The sequence below is a fragment of the Dryobates pubescens genome, chromosome 17 (assembly GCF_014839835.1).
Source record: "Dryobates pubescens isolate bDryPub1 chromosome 17, bDryPub1.pri, whole genome shotgun sequence".
Lineage (NCBI taxonomy): Eukaryota > Metazoa > Chordata > Aves > Piciformes > Picidae > Dryobates > Dryobates pubescens.
In genome coordinates this window covers 22,796,513-22,811,447 of record NC_071628.1, presented here as the reverse complement: position 1 = coordinate 22,811,447, position 14,935 = coordinate 22,796,513, and the positions used below count along the sequence as shown (strand labels likewise).

The 14,935-nt window shown below is 61.5% G+C and overlaps 1 protein-coding gene across 1 annotated transcript; it reads right to left on the bottom strand.

Annotated features, from left to right (window-relative positions):
- Nucleotides 1-9,498: 9,498 nt before the first annotated feature.
- On the bottom strand, nt 9,499-14,935 carry LOC128898007 (zona pellucida sperm-binding protein 3-like). The gene is made up of 9 exons (XM_054168795.1): nt 14,528-14,935; nt 12,547-12,662; nt 12,354-12,457; nt 12,043-12,220; nt 11,088-11,208; nt 10,874-10,965; nt 10,665-10,804; nt 9,906-10,025; nt 9,499-9,629 (listed from the first exon to the last, which is right to left on the bottom strand). The coding sequence occupies exons 1-9, from the start codon at nt 14,933-14,935 to the stop codon at nt 9,499-9,501; spliced, it is 1,410 nt and encodes a 469-aa protein (XP_054024770.1).

Sequence of the window (14,935 nt, the reverse complement as noted above, 5' to 3'; positions counted from 1 at the left end):
GCCTGGCTGCTCTCAGCCACTCTGTCCCCAGCCTGCAGCACTGCCTGGGGTTGCTGTAGCCAAAGTGCAGCCCCTGGCACTTGGCTGTGTTCAATCTCCTGCCCTTGGCCTCTGCCCATCTGTGCAGCCTGGCCAGGTCCCTCTGCAGAGCTCTGCTACCCTCTGACAGCTCAACTCCTGCCCCCAGCTTGCTGTCAGCTGCACCTCTCCTGCTGCTGGACTCCATCCCCTCCTCCAGATCATCAATCAAGATATTGAGCAGGCTGGGGCCCAGCACTGCTCCCTGGGGCACACCACTGGTGCCTGGCTGCCAGCTGGCTGTGGCACCATTCACCACCACTCTCTGGGCTCAGCCTCCAGCCAGTTCTTCACCCAGTGCAGGCAGGAAGCCTTGTGCCAGGCAGGTCATGCCCACCCCTTGGTCCTGCCTAGCTCCAGCACCCACTCAGCCCTCTCAGCCCCCCACAGCTGATGGCTCTGGGGCTCTCCTGGGAGGTGCTGCCCTGCAGATGGGGAGCTGCTCCAGCCAGGCCTCCTCTCTCCTAAGGGCAAGGCAAGAGCCAGAGTGCTATTGCCACCAGGTTACAGAGATAAGACCTTCTGGGTCCAAGCTTGCCCAAGCATCCCCATGGGAGGAGAAAGGTGGGTGCAGGGGCACCCCCAAGCCCTGGGTGGCTCAGCACTGGGTGGGGAAATTGACCTCACTGTAGGCTGGCACTGAAACCCCAACCAGAGCAGCTCCTCCTCTCCACACTCCTCTCTGGCCTGTGCCAACCAAGCCTTCCCAGCAGCCCTGGAGTGGAGATGTGGAAGCCAAGCCTGGCCAGACAGGGGCCTGAAATGGGTGCTCATGGCCAGGGCATGCTAATTAAGCCTCATCTGTGCCTGGCACTTCCCAGCCTGTAATTTCCCAGCTTGCTGAAGGTCTCTGGAGCACAGGATGGCTGCCAGGGCAGCTTGCCCACGTTCATGGATGGAGCAGTGGGCTCCAACCCCCTCCAGGGCTGATAACCCAAGGCTGGAGGTCTCTGGAGCAGCTTCCCCATGTTCATGGATGGAGCAGTGGGCTCCAACCTCCTCCAGGGCTGATAACCCAAGGCTGGAGGTCTCTGGAGCAGCTTCCCCCTGTTCATGGATGGAGCAGTGGGCTCCAACCTCCTCCAGGGCTGATAACCCAAGGCTGGAGGTCTCTGGAGCAGCTTCCCCCTGTTCATGGATGGAGCAGTGGGCTCCAACCTCCTCCAGGGCTGATAACCCAAGGCTGGAGGTCTCTGGAGCAGCTTCCCCATGTTCATGGATGGAGCAGTGGGCTTCAACCTCCTCCAGGGCTGATAACCCAAGGCTGGAGGTCTCTGAAGCAGCTTCCCCCTGTTCATGGATGGAGCAGTGGGCTCTATCCTCCTCCAGGGCTGATAACCCAAGGCTGGAGGTCTCTGGAGCAGCTTCCCCCTGTTCATGGATGGAGCAGTGGGCTCCAACCTTCTCCAGGGCTGATAACCCAAGGCTGGAGGTCTCTGGAGCAGCTTCCCCATGTTCCTGGATGGAGCAGTGGGCACTGTCCTCCTCCAGGGCTGATAACCCAAGGCTGGAGGTCTCTGGAGCAGCTTCCCCCTGTTCATGGATGGAGCAGTGGGCTCCAACCTCCTCCAGGGCTGATAACCCAAGGCTGGAGGTCTCTGGAGCAGCTTCCCCATGTTCATGGATGGAGCAGTGGGCTCCAACCTCCTCCAGGGCTGATAACCCAAGGCTGGAGGTCTCTGGAGCAGCTTCCCCCTGTTCATGGATGGAGCAGTGGGCTCTATCCTCCTCCAGGGCTGATAACCCAAGGCTGGAGGTCTCTGGAGCAGCTTCCCCCTGTTCATGGATGGAGCAGTGGGCTCCAACCCCCTCCAGGGCTGATAACCCAAGGCTGGAGGTCTCTGGAGCAGCTTCCCCCTGTTCATGGATGGAGCAGTGGGCTCTATCCTCCTCCAGGGCTGATAACCCAAGGCTGGAGCTGTGTTGGCTGCACAGCTGAAGAAAACCTTTGGCTCTGCCAAGAGCTGGAGGGAAAGCTTGGCTGGATACCTAGTGGTGGGATAGAGCCTTCACCCCACCCCCAGTGTTCAACAGAGAGCTCAGAGAAGCTGGCAGGGTGGGGAGGCAGAGCCAAGGCTCTGAGGTCCCTTCCCAGCCAAACCACTCTGGGATAAATGTGATGACCTGGTAGAGCAAAGAGAGAAGTTGTTTGTGGTCAATGACTGGAGAGCAGCAAGCCAGCTCAAGAAAGGACCAATAACCCCAAGCTGAGCTTAAATGGGGTCCTGGGGCTCCTAGGTGAGGCTGCCCAGGTTATTGAATGCCCCCAGCAGAGTGGGAGACTAGACTGAAGGTGAGGCTCAATCTGCCTGACGTGCTGAGCTCAACCTGCAGCCCCAGCCCCTCCTTCCAGCCCCCCCAAAAGCTGCCTCCCCAGTGGCCACTGCTGGAGCTCAACCCTGCAGTGCCTGGAGAGGACCTTTGCTACCCCAAAGGGCAGCCTCTGGTTTATGCAGCATGGTGTGGAGCCTCCTCAAATGCCTTCTGGTGGCCCCTGGGTGCTCTCCCACCGCTGGGTGGCCGTGGGCACCCACATGGGCACCCATGCACCCCACAGAGGGGCTGCCTCCATCCCCATCCCCCCCCTTCAGAGCCCCCCTGCAGGCACCAGAGCCACGCTGGCCCCACGCCACACTCCCTCCGTGGGTGAATTCAGTCCCCAGCCTGGGGAGCAGGGAGCTCCAGCCTGGCCACAGCCTTCATTCAGCAGCTCCAAGGCCCAGCTTGGGAGGGGGCTGGGCCAGCTCCTTTCAACTGCATTCTAACCCTGCAAGCTGTGAATCCTGCTCACAGAAGCCTCCTGCCTGGAGGTGTTTGCAGCCAGGCTGGAGGTGGCTGTGAGCAACCTGCTGTGGTGTGAGGTGTCCCTGCCCATGGCAGGGGGGTTGGAGCTGGCTGAGCCCTGAGCTCCCTTCCAGCCCTGACAGTTCTATGATCCTCCCCCCCGGGAAAAGCAGCCAGAAAGGGCAAGATTGAAACAAAAAGCCTTTCCCATCTCCATACCCTAAGGGCTGACCTCATCCCTGCTTGCAAAGATGTAAAGGGTGAGTGCCCAGAGGCTGGAGCCAGGCTCTGCTGGGTGATGCCCAATGCCAGCACGAGGAGAGGAGAGGAGAGGAGAGGAGAGGAGAGGAGAGGAGAGGAGGGGAGAGGAGGGGAGAGGAGGGGAGAGGAGGGGAGAGGAGGGGAGGGGAGGGGAGGGGAGGGGAGGGGAGGGGAGGGGGGGGGGGGGGAGGGGGGGGGAGGGGGGGGGAGGGGAGGGGAGGGGAGGGGAGAGGACAGGTTTGGAGGGGAGAGGAGAGGAGGGGAGAGGAGAGGAGGGGAGGGGAGGGGAGGGGAGGGGAGGGGAGGGGAGGGGAGGGGAGGGGAGGGGAGGGCCTTGATGAGCTCTGAGGTCTTTTCCAACCTGCTGGACACTGTGCAAATCTTCTCCCTGTGAGGGTGACAGAGCCCTGGCACAGGCTGCCCAGGGGGCTGTGGAGTCTCCCTCTCTGGAGATGCTGCAAAGCCAGCTGGAGGTGCTCCTGTGTGACCTGCTCTAGGGGCTCCTGCCCTGGCAGGGGGGTTGGACTGGGTGATCTTGAGTCCTGTGTCCAGCTCTGGGCTCCTCAGTTTCAGAAGGCCATTGAGAGACTTGAAGGTGTCCAGAGAAGGGCAAGGAGGCTGGGGAGGGGTCTGGAGCACAGCCCTGGCAGGAGAGGCTGAGGGAGCTGGGCTTGCTTAGCCTGCAGGAGAGGAGGCTCAGGGGAGACCTTCTTGCTCTCTGCAACTCCCTGCAGGGAGCTTGGAGCCAGCTGGGGCTTGGGCTCTTCTGCTAGGCAGGCAAGCAGCTCCAGAACAAGAGGACACAGTCTGCAGCTGTGCCAGGGGATGTTGAGGCTGGAGGGAAGGAGAAAGTTCTTGCCAGAGAGAGTTGTTAGGCCTTGGGCTGTGCTGCCCAGGGAGGTGGTGGAGTCCCCATGGCTGGAGGTGTTGCAGAGGGGCTTGGATGTGGCCCTGGGAGCCAGGGTTGAGCTGTCAGGAGGTGCTGGGTGCCAGCTTGGGCTGGATGAGCTCTGAGCTCTTTCCCAACCAGATTGATTCTAGGATCAGGTGGAAGCTCTTCACAATGAGGGTAGTGCATCAGTGGGAGAGGCTGGCCAGGGAAGTGGTGCTTCATCCCCAAGTGATGTGCTGGGGGAGGGCTTGGGAGGAGGAAGGACTCCATCCATGGAGACACTGAAGATTAAACTTGATGGTTTGAAACTAGAGCAGGGTAGGTGTGGGCTGGACATGAGGAGGAAGGCTCTTCACAAGGAGGGTGGTTAAACACTGAAATGGGTTGCCCTGAGAGGTGGTGGAGTCCCCATGGCTGGAGGTGTTGCAGAGGGGCTTGGATGTGGCCCTTGGAGCCAGGGTTGAGCTGTCAGGAGGTGCTGGCTGCCAGCTTGGTCCTGATGAGCTCTGAGGTCTATCCCAACCTGACTGATTCCATGATTCCATGACCCTATGCCCCTTCAAGGTCCCCTCCAACCCTTAACATGTGTGATACCCAGGAGGCTCCAAGCAATCTGGGTCTTGCCTTGACCATGGGGCAAGGGGGTTGCTGTCTGCAGCAGCCCTTGCTCATGGGGCAGCAGCTCAGAAGAGCTCCAGCTTCCCCCTGCCCCCCTCCTCCTCCCCACCACCTCCAGAGCCATCCTGTCCAGCTGAGCCTGCTGAAATGGAGCTGGAGCAGAGGAGCCCTGGAGGTGCTTGTAAGACAAGGGATGACATGCTTGATGGGACTTCTTAATTAGATCTCAGTAAAGCAGAGTGCAGCAGGGCTCCCCTGGCAGAGCAACCTCAGACAGAGCATTAATCACGCTCCAAATAAATAATTAAAGCCTTGAGGCCCTGGCAAAGGGAGGGGAGAGGAGAGACAAATAAAACCACCAGCAAAAGGAGAGGAAAAACCAGAGGGGAGAAGATATCAAAGGCTCCAGCAGCCCAGCCCAGCACAGGCAGCACTGCCACTGGGCAGGGAGGAACCTCCAAGGGGCAGCCAGGCCAGGCCAGGCCAGGCCACCCCTGTGGCCAGCAGGGCCAGCCCCAGCTGGGTCAGGCTGCCCAGAGCCCTGCCCAGCCTCACCTTGAATGTCTCCAGGGATAGGGCCCCCAGCCAACTCCCTGGGCAACCTGTTCCAGTGTTCCACCTCCCTCCTGCTGCAGAACTTGGTGCTCACACCCAAAATGTGGCACCCCCACCCCCCAGCAGCAAGGTGTGGGGGTCAACCTGTGCCCCACAGCCCAGGAGGAGAGTCTGGCACCTCCTAACGTCCCCCCTGAAGCCCTGGGGGTCCAGCCTCATCTCCACTCCATGTTAACTGTGTCTTTTCCCCAGCAAGCACCTAGGGTGCAGCACACCCAGGGTTTCCCCAGGGGTTGGCTCACTCAGTGCCCTGGGAGGCTGCCCAAGGGCTGCCCTCTGGGCTGCTGGGTGCTCTGCAGAGCTTCTGGCACTTGCCCCTGGGCTCAGCACTGCTTAGGCCACCCCTGGAGTCCTGTGGCCAGCTCTGGGCTCCTCAGTTTCATTGAGAGACTTGAAGGTGTCCAGAGAAGGGCAAGGAGGCTGGGGAGGGGTCTGGAGCACAGCCCTGGCAGGAGAGGCTGAGGGAGCTGGGCTTGCTTAGCCTGCAGGAGAGGAGGCTCAGGGGAGACCTTCTTGCTCTCTGCAACTCCCTGCAGGGAGCTTGGAGCCAGCTGGGGCTTGGGCTCTGCTGCCAGGCAGGCAAGCAGCCCCAGAACAAGAGGACACAGTCTGCAGCTGTGCCAGGGGAGGTTGAGGCTGGAGGGGAGGAGAAAGTTCTTGCCAGCCAGAGGAATTGGCCCTTGGGCTGTGCTGCCCAGGGAGGTGGTGGAGTCCCCAGGGCTGGAGGTGTTTAGGCAGAGCCTGGCTGAGGCCCTTGGAGCCGTGGCTGAGCTGATCAGCTGGTGCTGGGTGCCAGCTTGCACTCCATGCTCTCCAAGGTCTTTTCCAAGCTGGCTAACTCTGCTCTAACCAGCATGGGGAAATGTGTTCAGCCAGCACTTCAGAAACACCTCTGGGAGAGGAGAGCATAAAGCAGAGGCTCAGCAGCTCCCTCTCCCTCCCCATCCCCTCTGCCAGAGCAGAGCTGAGCACTCGGTGTCAGCCACAGGAAGCCTGCATTATGCATGGAGTCATTTGCATCAAAGACCATGACTGAGGCAGAGCCACTCCTGCCCCTGCCAGAGGCAGGTGAGGAGGAGGGAAGGGGGAGGGAAGGCTCCTTGGACAATCCCCCACCCCAGCACCAACCTCAGCCACAGCCCCCAGGGCAAGCTCCTCCTGGAAGCAAAGGAACACCTTGGCTGGAAAAGACCTTGAGGAGCACTGAGTCCAACCATCCCCTGACTCTGAGCCATGGCCCTCAGCACCACACCTCTGAAACCCCTCCAGGGCTGGGGAGCCAACCACCTCCCTGGGCAGCTGGGGCCAGGCTTTGAGAACCCTTTCAAGCCAAGAAGTTTCTTCTGATGCCCAACCTAAACCTTCCCTGCTGCAACCAAGGGCTCAGCCAGCATGGGTTGAGGAAGGGCAGGTCCTGCCTCTCCAACCTGATCTCCTTCCATGCCCTGGGGGCTGTGGGGCAGGCTGGGGATGGAGTCTGCCTGGGCTTCAGCAAGGCCTTGGACACCATCCCCCACAGCAACCTCCTGGCCAAGCTGTCAGCCCCTGGCTGGGACAGCAGCTCTCTGAGCTGGGTGAGGAACTGGCTGGAGGCTGAGCCCAGAGAGTGGTGGTGAATGGTGCCACAGCCAGCTGGCAGCCAGGCACCAGTGGTGTGCCCCAGGGAGCAGTGCTGGGCCCCAGCCTGCTCAATATCCTCATTGATGATCTGGAGGAGGGGATGGAGTCCAGCAGCAGGAGAGGTGCAGCTGACAGCAAGCTGGGGGCAGGAGTTGAGCTGTCAGAGGGCAGCAGAGCTCTGCAGAGGGACCTTGCCAGGCTGCACAGATGGGCAGAGGCCAAGGGCAGGAGATTGAACACAGCCAAGTGCCAGGGGCTGCACTTTGGCCACAGCAACCCCAGGCAGTGCTGCAGGCTGGGGACAGAGTGGCTGAGAGCAGCCAGGCAGAGAGGGACCTGGGGGGAGGGGTGGAGAGCAGCTGAAGAGGAGGCAGCAGTGTGCCCAGGGGGCCAAGAAGGCCAAGGGCATCCTGGCCTGCAGCAGGCAGAGTGTGGCCAGCAGCAGCAGGGAGGTCATTGTGCCCTGGGCTCAGCACTGCTTAGGCCACCCCTGGAGTCCTGTGTCCAGCTCTGGGCTCCTCAGTTTCAGAAGGCCATTGAGAGACTTGAAGGTGTCCAGAGAAGGGCAAGGAGGCTGGGGAGGGGTCTGGAGCACAGCCCTGGCAGGAGAGGCTGAGGGAGCTGGGCTTGCTTAGCCTGCAGAAGAGGAGGCTCAGGGGAGACCTCATTGCCCTCTACAATTACCTGAAAGGTGGTTGTAGCCAGGAAGGGGTTGGTCTCTTCTCCCAGGGAACCAGCACCAGAACAAGAGGACACAGTCTCAAGCTGTGCCAGGGGAGGTTTAGGCTGGAGGGGAGGAGAAAGTTCTTCACCGAGCGAGTCGTTCCTCATTGGGCTGTGCTGCCCAGGGAGGTGGTGGAGTCCCCATCCCTGGAGGTGTTGCAGAGGGGATTGGATGTGGCACTTGGTGCCATGGCCTAGTCATGAGGTCTGTGGAGACAGCTTGGACTTGATGATCCTTGGGGTCTCTTCCAACCTCAGTGATACTGTGAGACTGTGATACAGGTCACACAGGAGCACAGCCAGAGGGGGCTGCAAAGGCTCCAGGGGAGACTCCACAGCCTCTGTGGGCAGCCTGCTGCACTGAAAGCCCTGGCTCCAGTTTCTCAGGAGCCTAGGGAAGGAGGTGGTGCTGGCAGCTCCTGCCCAGCATGGGGGATTAGACCTTCACAACTGGCAGAGCCTGCAAGAGAGCAGTGACCCCCAGCAAAGCAGAGGGGGGGCCAGCAAAGCCCTGTGGCATGGGACAAGAGCAGCAGGTGCTGGTCAGTAAGACCTTTTGGGGGGGCAAGTGGGGAGAAAGAGGCTTTAAGGATGAAGGAGGAGCCTTAAGACAGGTAGGTAGAAGAGGACCACACAGGCTGAGCTCCCCCCCAGAGAGCACAGCTGGGTCTGCATGGCCTGGGGAGGAGCAGCAAGAGCCTGTGGAAGGGTGGCATCACAGCCCAGCCCCAGCCCCCCAGTGCATGTGGGCCTTGTCAAGATGAGCATTCAAGGGGGGAAATGAAGGGAGGGAAGAGAGCTTTTCATCTCCTGCAGCTCCTTCAGGAAGGAGCTTGTGCCTGAGAGCTGAAGGCTGGCAGCCTGAGCCCAGCAGCTTCCATGGCTGCCTCCTCTGCCCCACCTGAGTGCTTCAGCTCAGCTGCTTCAGGTCACTGACAGGAGCAGCAGGGAAGCCTCAGCCCAAAGCACATCAGCCCTGGGGCTTCCCAGGAGGGGGTCCACTGCCCCACAACCCTGCCAAGCCCCCACAAGACAGCTGCTGAGCTGCCTGCCCTGCCAGCTGGGAGAGCACAGTGGCAGAGCTCTGGCTGCAAGGACATCAGGCAGAAGGTTGTCTGCACCAGGAGCATGGAGGAAAGCCAGAGAGGGCTTGGGGATTCTCCCCCTCCAGGCCTCAGCAAGAGCAGGACAAGGTTGCTGCCATCTCCATCCCCCTCCAGGGTCACCTCTGCTGCTGAGGAGCACCCAGGACCTCTAGAGCCAAGAATCCATTGGGCAGCACCAATTCTTCCCTCCCTTACCTGAGGGGAGGAAGCAGAACCTTGGCTGCAGCCAGGCTTGAGGATTCCTCCTGGCTCTCAGGCACAGCCTCCTGCCCCAGGAGCCCAACACAGAGGCTCAACAGCAGCAACAGGCAGCTGGAAAGTCCTCCTGCAGAGAGCTTCCAGCCTCAAGGGCTGGGCTTGGGGAGATGCTGCCAGGTGGCAACAGCTCTCCACATCCCCCATCCCACCCCCCCTGGGTTCACTGCTGGCTTCCCAAGGGCTTGTGGCCACCCCAGGAGATGGTTTACCTAGAGGGTGGCTGCTCAGGGTCAGAAGGATGGAGGGAAGTCAGACAGGGCTTGGGGATTCTCCCCCTCCAGGCCTCAGCAAGAGCAGGACAAGGTTGCTGCCATCTCCATCCCCCCCTCCAGGGTCACCTCTGCTGCTGAGGAGCACCCAGGAATGATGGAGTCAAGAATCCATTGGGCAGCTCCCAAGGGACACCCCAGACCCAGCCAGGGGAAACATCCCTGCACAGCCCCAAGCCCTGCCTGAGGACACCAAAGAGCAAAGGCTGACTGCTGTCACCTCTCCACTGAGGAGACAAGGACAAACCTTCCCTCTTTATTAGGGGGGCAGGAGTCACAGGGACACTGCTGGAGGGCAGTCACCCTTTCTGCACACAAGGAAGAGCCCAAGAGCAGCCAAGCTCAGCAGGGTGGCTGCTACCAGCATGGCAACTGCAGCCAGCAGGGGAAGTCCTCCAGCAGCATCTGGAAGAGATGAGAGCCACTTAGCACACAGAAGCAGGGCTGGAAGGGACCCCCAAGGCTGCAAACACCTCCAGGCAGGAGGCTGCCACCTCTGGATCCTCTCCCTCCACCTCTGGCAATGGGCACTGGCAGCCCTTGGCCAGCTCAGCTGCCCTTGGCCTTCTGGGCTGCAAGTGCCCATTGCTGCCTCCCTGTCCCAGCCCTGATTCCTGCCCCCCTCAGAGGTCTGCCAGACCCCTATCCCTCCCTAGGGGGACACAGTCAAGAGGGACATACCAGGGGAGGTCTTCCCTGCTGGTGCAAAGCCTTCTGAGGAGCTCCATGACCCCTGAGCTGCGTCAAAGATTATGAGTGGGCCAATGGAGACCTCAGCCTCTGCTGCTGCTGAGGAACCACCTAGGAAGAGATGGATCACAGGGGGTTAGAAACAGAATTAACCTGCTTGGAAAAAGACCTTTGGGATCATCCAGGCCAAGCTGGCACCCAGCACCTCCTGACAGCTCAACCATGGCACCAAGGGCCACATCCAAGCCCCTCTGCAACACCTCCAGGCATGGGGACTCCACCACCTCCCTGAGCAGCACAGCCCAAGGGCCAATTCCTCTTTCTATGAAGAACTTCTTCCTAACATCCAGCCTCAACCTCCCCTGGCACAGCTGCAGACTGTGTCCTCTTGTTCTGGGGCTGCTTGCCTGCCTGGCAGCAGAGCCCAAGCCCCAGCTGGCTCCAAGCTCCCTGCAGGGAGTTGCAGAGAGCAAGAAGGTCTCCCCTGAGCCTCCTCTTCTGCAGGCTAAGCAAGCCCAGCTCCCTCAGCCTTGAGCTGTCAGGAGGTGCTGGGTGCCAGCTTGGGCTTGCTGAGCTCTGAGCTCTTTCCCAGCCTGATTGATTCCATGACAGTTCCTTGCCCAGGGCCATGGGAGCAGAGTTGGGCCTGTCCTTACAGTGAGATGCATTGGCCATAGACCTTCCAGCACCTTGAGCATCCCAGCCTGGGGGCTCACCCTGCCTTGGGACAGTGGCCACAAGGAGCCCTACCTTGCTTGGCAGGGGGCTCCCTCCTCACACGCCTCGCTGGCCCCCTGGGGCTGATCCTCTGGGGGTATCCTCCAGGCAGGGGACAGTTGTTGGTCTCACAGCAGCTGCAGATGTCCCCAGTGCCCTCCACAGGGCTCCAGCTGCAACAGAAAGAGCTGTCAGGAGCCCTGGCCAGGCTGGTGCCCCCCCTGCACGCAGCAGCTACTCACAGGCTGCTGGCTCTGTTGAAGGAGCAAGCCTTGCTCCAGGGGCTGGGGGCTTGCTCCACTGGAGACACCTTCAGGTGGCAGCTGATGTAGATCTGGGGGGCAAGGAAAGCAACAGCCAAGGCTGAATCACACCACAGTGCACTCAGCAGAGCACAGCCTCTGGGGGGCAGGGGGAGGAGGAGGGGGGAAAGGAGGGGAGACCACCACAGCTCACCAGGTTGCCATTGTCTCCTGCGAACCTGAAGGCATCGACCCTGAACTGCAGCGTTTCCTGCCTGGGCCTCGGGGAGATGAAGGCTGAGCTGGTGTCATCTGCCCTGCCATCCACCAAGCACCTGGATAGGAGGCAGAAGGTGGAGGGGAAGCTCAGCAGCAGCCTGGAGGGAGCACTTGCAGCCCAGAGAGCCAAGCAGAGCCTGGGCTGCAGCAGGAGAAGTGTGGCCAGCAGGGCAGGGAGGGGATTCTGCCCCTCTGCTCCACTCTGCTGAGACCACAGCTGGAGCTCTGGGGCCAGCTCTGGAGCCTCTGTGCCAGGAAGGCTCTGGAGGGGCTGGAAGGTGTCCAGAGCAGGGCCAGGAGGAGGAGCAGAGGGCTGGAGCTGCTCTGCTGTGAGCACAGACTGAGGGAGTTGGGGTTGTGCAGGCTGGAGAGGAGAAGGCTCCCAGGAGACCTTCTGGTGGCCTTCCAGGAGCTGCAGGGGGCTGCAAGGGTGTCAGGGAGGGATAGGGGTCTGGGAGACCTCTGAGGGGGGCAGGAATCAGGCCTGGGCCAGGGAGGCAGCAATGGGCACTGGCAGCCCAGAAGGCCAAGGGCAGCTGAGCTGGCCAAGGGCTGCCAGTGCCCATTGCCAGAGGTGGAGGGAGAGGATCCTGCCCCTCTGCTCTGGGGTGCCAGGGAGGGATAGGACTGGAGGGGATTGAGATTGGCTGTGAGGAAGAAGTTGTTGCCCAGGAGGGTGGTGAGAGCCTGGCAGAGGCTGCCCAGGGAGGTGGTGGAAGCCTCCTGTCTGGAGGTGTTTGCAGCCAGGCTGGAGGTGGCTGTGAGCAGCCTGCTGTGGTGTGAGGTGTCCCTGCCTATACAGCAGGGGGTTGGAGCTGGCTGAGCCCTGAGATGCTGAGGGAGGGAGATCCCAGCCAGCTCCATACAGGAGAGCCTCCCAGCCCCCTTACCCATGGAGGTCAATGAAGGCATAGCGAGGAGAGGAGCTCCTGTCCGGCCTCAGGGTGGCCACACAGTCATCCACAAAGAGCCTGAGGGGCACATGGCTGCCGGCAGCCACATCAGCCTGGAGGTGCAGGCTCTCCCCCAGCTGGAAGGCAGGGGAGAGCCTCTCCGAGCTCCAGTCATCTGGAAGGCAAGGAGGGGCAGGTTAGGAGGAGCTCCTTGGGGGGCTGCCTCTCTTGCTGAGCAGCAAAGCCCTTGGAGTCCCCTCCTGCAGGAGGGAGGGGGAAGGAAGGGGGCCACAAGGGGCTGCACCCACCGCTCATGAGGCGCAGGGAGAAGAGCAGCTTCTCCTCCACGGAGATGGTGGAGTGGAAGGGAGCCCAGGTGGGCTGCACAGCCTTGCTGCTGACATTGCTCCTCCTAAAGAGGGGAGGGAGGGAGGTGAGGAAAGATTCCACCATCACCCCCAGGAGGAGAGACAGAGCCCTCCCCCTCCCCACTTTGCTCACCTGGGATAGTGGCACTCGATAGGCACCGCGGCTGCGTTGGTCCTGACGATGCCCAGGCGGCCAGGGGAAGGGTTGTAGGACAAGCTGGTCCTGTAGATCAGGGAGTCTGGGGTCATCTGGGAAGGGAGAGTGGGGGGAGATGAGAAGGCAGGGGAAAAAAAGCCTGGGCTGGGACAGGGAGCCAGCAATGGGCACTGGCAGCCCAGAAGGCCAAGGGCAGCTGAGCTGAGCCTTCTGGGCTGCCAGTGCCCATTGCCAGAGGTGGAGGGAGAGGATCCAGAGGTGGAAGGAGAGGATCCAGAGGTGGAAGGAGAGGATCCAGAGGTGGAAGGAGAGGATCCAGAGGTGGAAGCCTCCTGCCTGGAGGTGGCTGTGAGCAACCTGCTGTGGTGTGAGGTGTCCCTGCCCATGGGCAGGGGGGGGTTGGAGCTGGCTGAGCCTGGAGCTCCCTTCCAGCCCTGCCAGCTCTGTGATGCTAAGCTGCCTGGCAGGTCCAAGGTCAAGCTTGCCCCACTGAGCCTGGCTAGTGGCTTTAAATCAATGACAACAACAACTCCAAATCACTTCCCACCCCTCCACCTCCAGGTCCTAGGTCACTGCAATGAGATGGAGCTGATGGAGCAGGTCCAGAGGAGGCCACTAGAATGCTCAGGGGGTTGGAGCAGCTCTGCTAGGAGGAGAGGCTGAGGGAGCTGGGGGTGTGCAGCCTGGAGAGGAGAAGGCTCCAGGGAGACCTTAGAGCAGCCTGCCAGGACCTGAAGGGGGCTGCAAGAAGGCTGCAGAGAGACTGTTAGCAAAGGCCTGCAGGGACAGGCCCAGGGGCAATGGCTTCAGAGCAGAGCAGCTTGAGATTGGCTGTGAGGAACAAGTTCTGCCCCAGGAGGGTGGTGCAACACTGCAGCAGGTTGCCCAGGGAGGTCCCTTCCAGCCCTGACAATTCAGTCCAGCTGAGAATCAAGTTGGAAGAGACCTCCAAGATCATCAAGTGCAACCAATCCCCCAGCCCTGACTAAGCACCCAGAGCAAGGCACCGAGTGCCTCATGCAGGCTTTGCTTCAGCACCCCCAGGGACACTGACCCCCACCACCTCCCTGGGCAGCCAGGCACAGCTTGTCCTCCATGCTCCCAGTCCAGCACACAGAGGATGCCATTAGGCTGTGTCCTGGCATCCCAACAAGGTGCCAGCTCTGCAGGGGCTCAGGCCCAAGGGCTCTGCTGCTCCAGCAAGACCCCAGACAGCAGGCAGGGGCTGGGGGACAGGAGGGCCTTCAAACCTCCTCCCTGAGCTGAGCTGGGGCACAGCAGCTCCAGGCAGCTCTTCTCCTCTCCTGCTGAGGAGCTCTGCAAAGCCTCTTTCCCTGCTTGTCCAGCAGCCAGCACTGCACTTCCAAGCTCTGCCTCATCCTCCCACATCCAGATGCATTTGGCCAAGACCTAAACCCACCCCAATCCTTGCTTGCCATGGCCCAGTCCAGGGCTTGAGGCTGCTATCTGTACTCCAGGAGCCAGCTCTGCCATGGCCACACCACCCCTCCCAGGGCAGCTGCTGCAGCCAGCCAAGACCCTCCTCACCCCCAGGCCTTGGCATCACCCCTGCCAGCCCCTTCCTGGGGGCCAGCTCTTGGTTTCTCAGCAGTTCAAGCTGCCCACCACCATCCCCATCCACCCCCCCCCCAGCTCTAGTCCAAGCCCACAGGAGATCCATTTCACAGCCTCACAGAAACCTCCAGCCTGGAGAAGCCCCCACCCCGGGACCCCCAAGCCCAACCCAGCCCCCCTGCTCTGCAAGGGCCCCCCCTAAGCCACATCCCCAAGCACAGCACCCAAACCACCCTTGAACACCTCCAAGGCAGCATCCCTGGGCAGCCTCCTCCAGTGCCTGAGCACCCTGCAGGAGGAGCAGAACCCTTCCTGAGGTTTGCCCACGCAGCAGCCCCAGGGATGGAGGAGCCCTTCCCCTCCCCAGCAGCCCCCAGCTCACCTGCAGGCTGCTGCCACACTCATGCAGCCCAGCCAGGAAGGTCACTGTGCCCTCAGCAGCACTCTGGGCCACAGGCAAGCAGGAGGCTGAGCCCAGGCTCAGGTCTGCAGCCCTGACCAGGCGCCCGGTGCCGAAGAGGTCTCTGTGCACCCTGACCACCACCTGTGCCTCCTGGCACTGCACTGCCACAGGGTGCAGGGGGGCAGCGGCCTGCAGCTGGGAGACATCCACCCATGCCCAGGGAGAGGGCTGGGAGAAGGCAGGCACACGGGGGCTGCTCCAGGAGGGGGCCCCCCGGACCCTCAAGACCCCCGAGCCCCTTTGAGGGAAGCTCCAAGGGCTGTGGGATGCTGCTGCAGCCAGCACCCAGCAAAAGAAAGCGACAGCCAGGCTGCCTCCAGCCCCCAT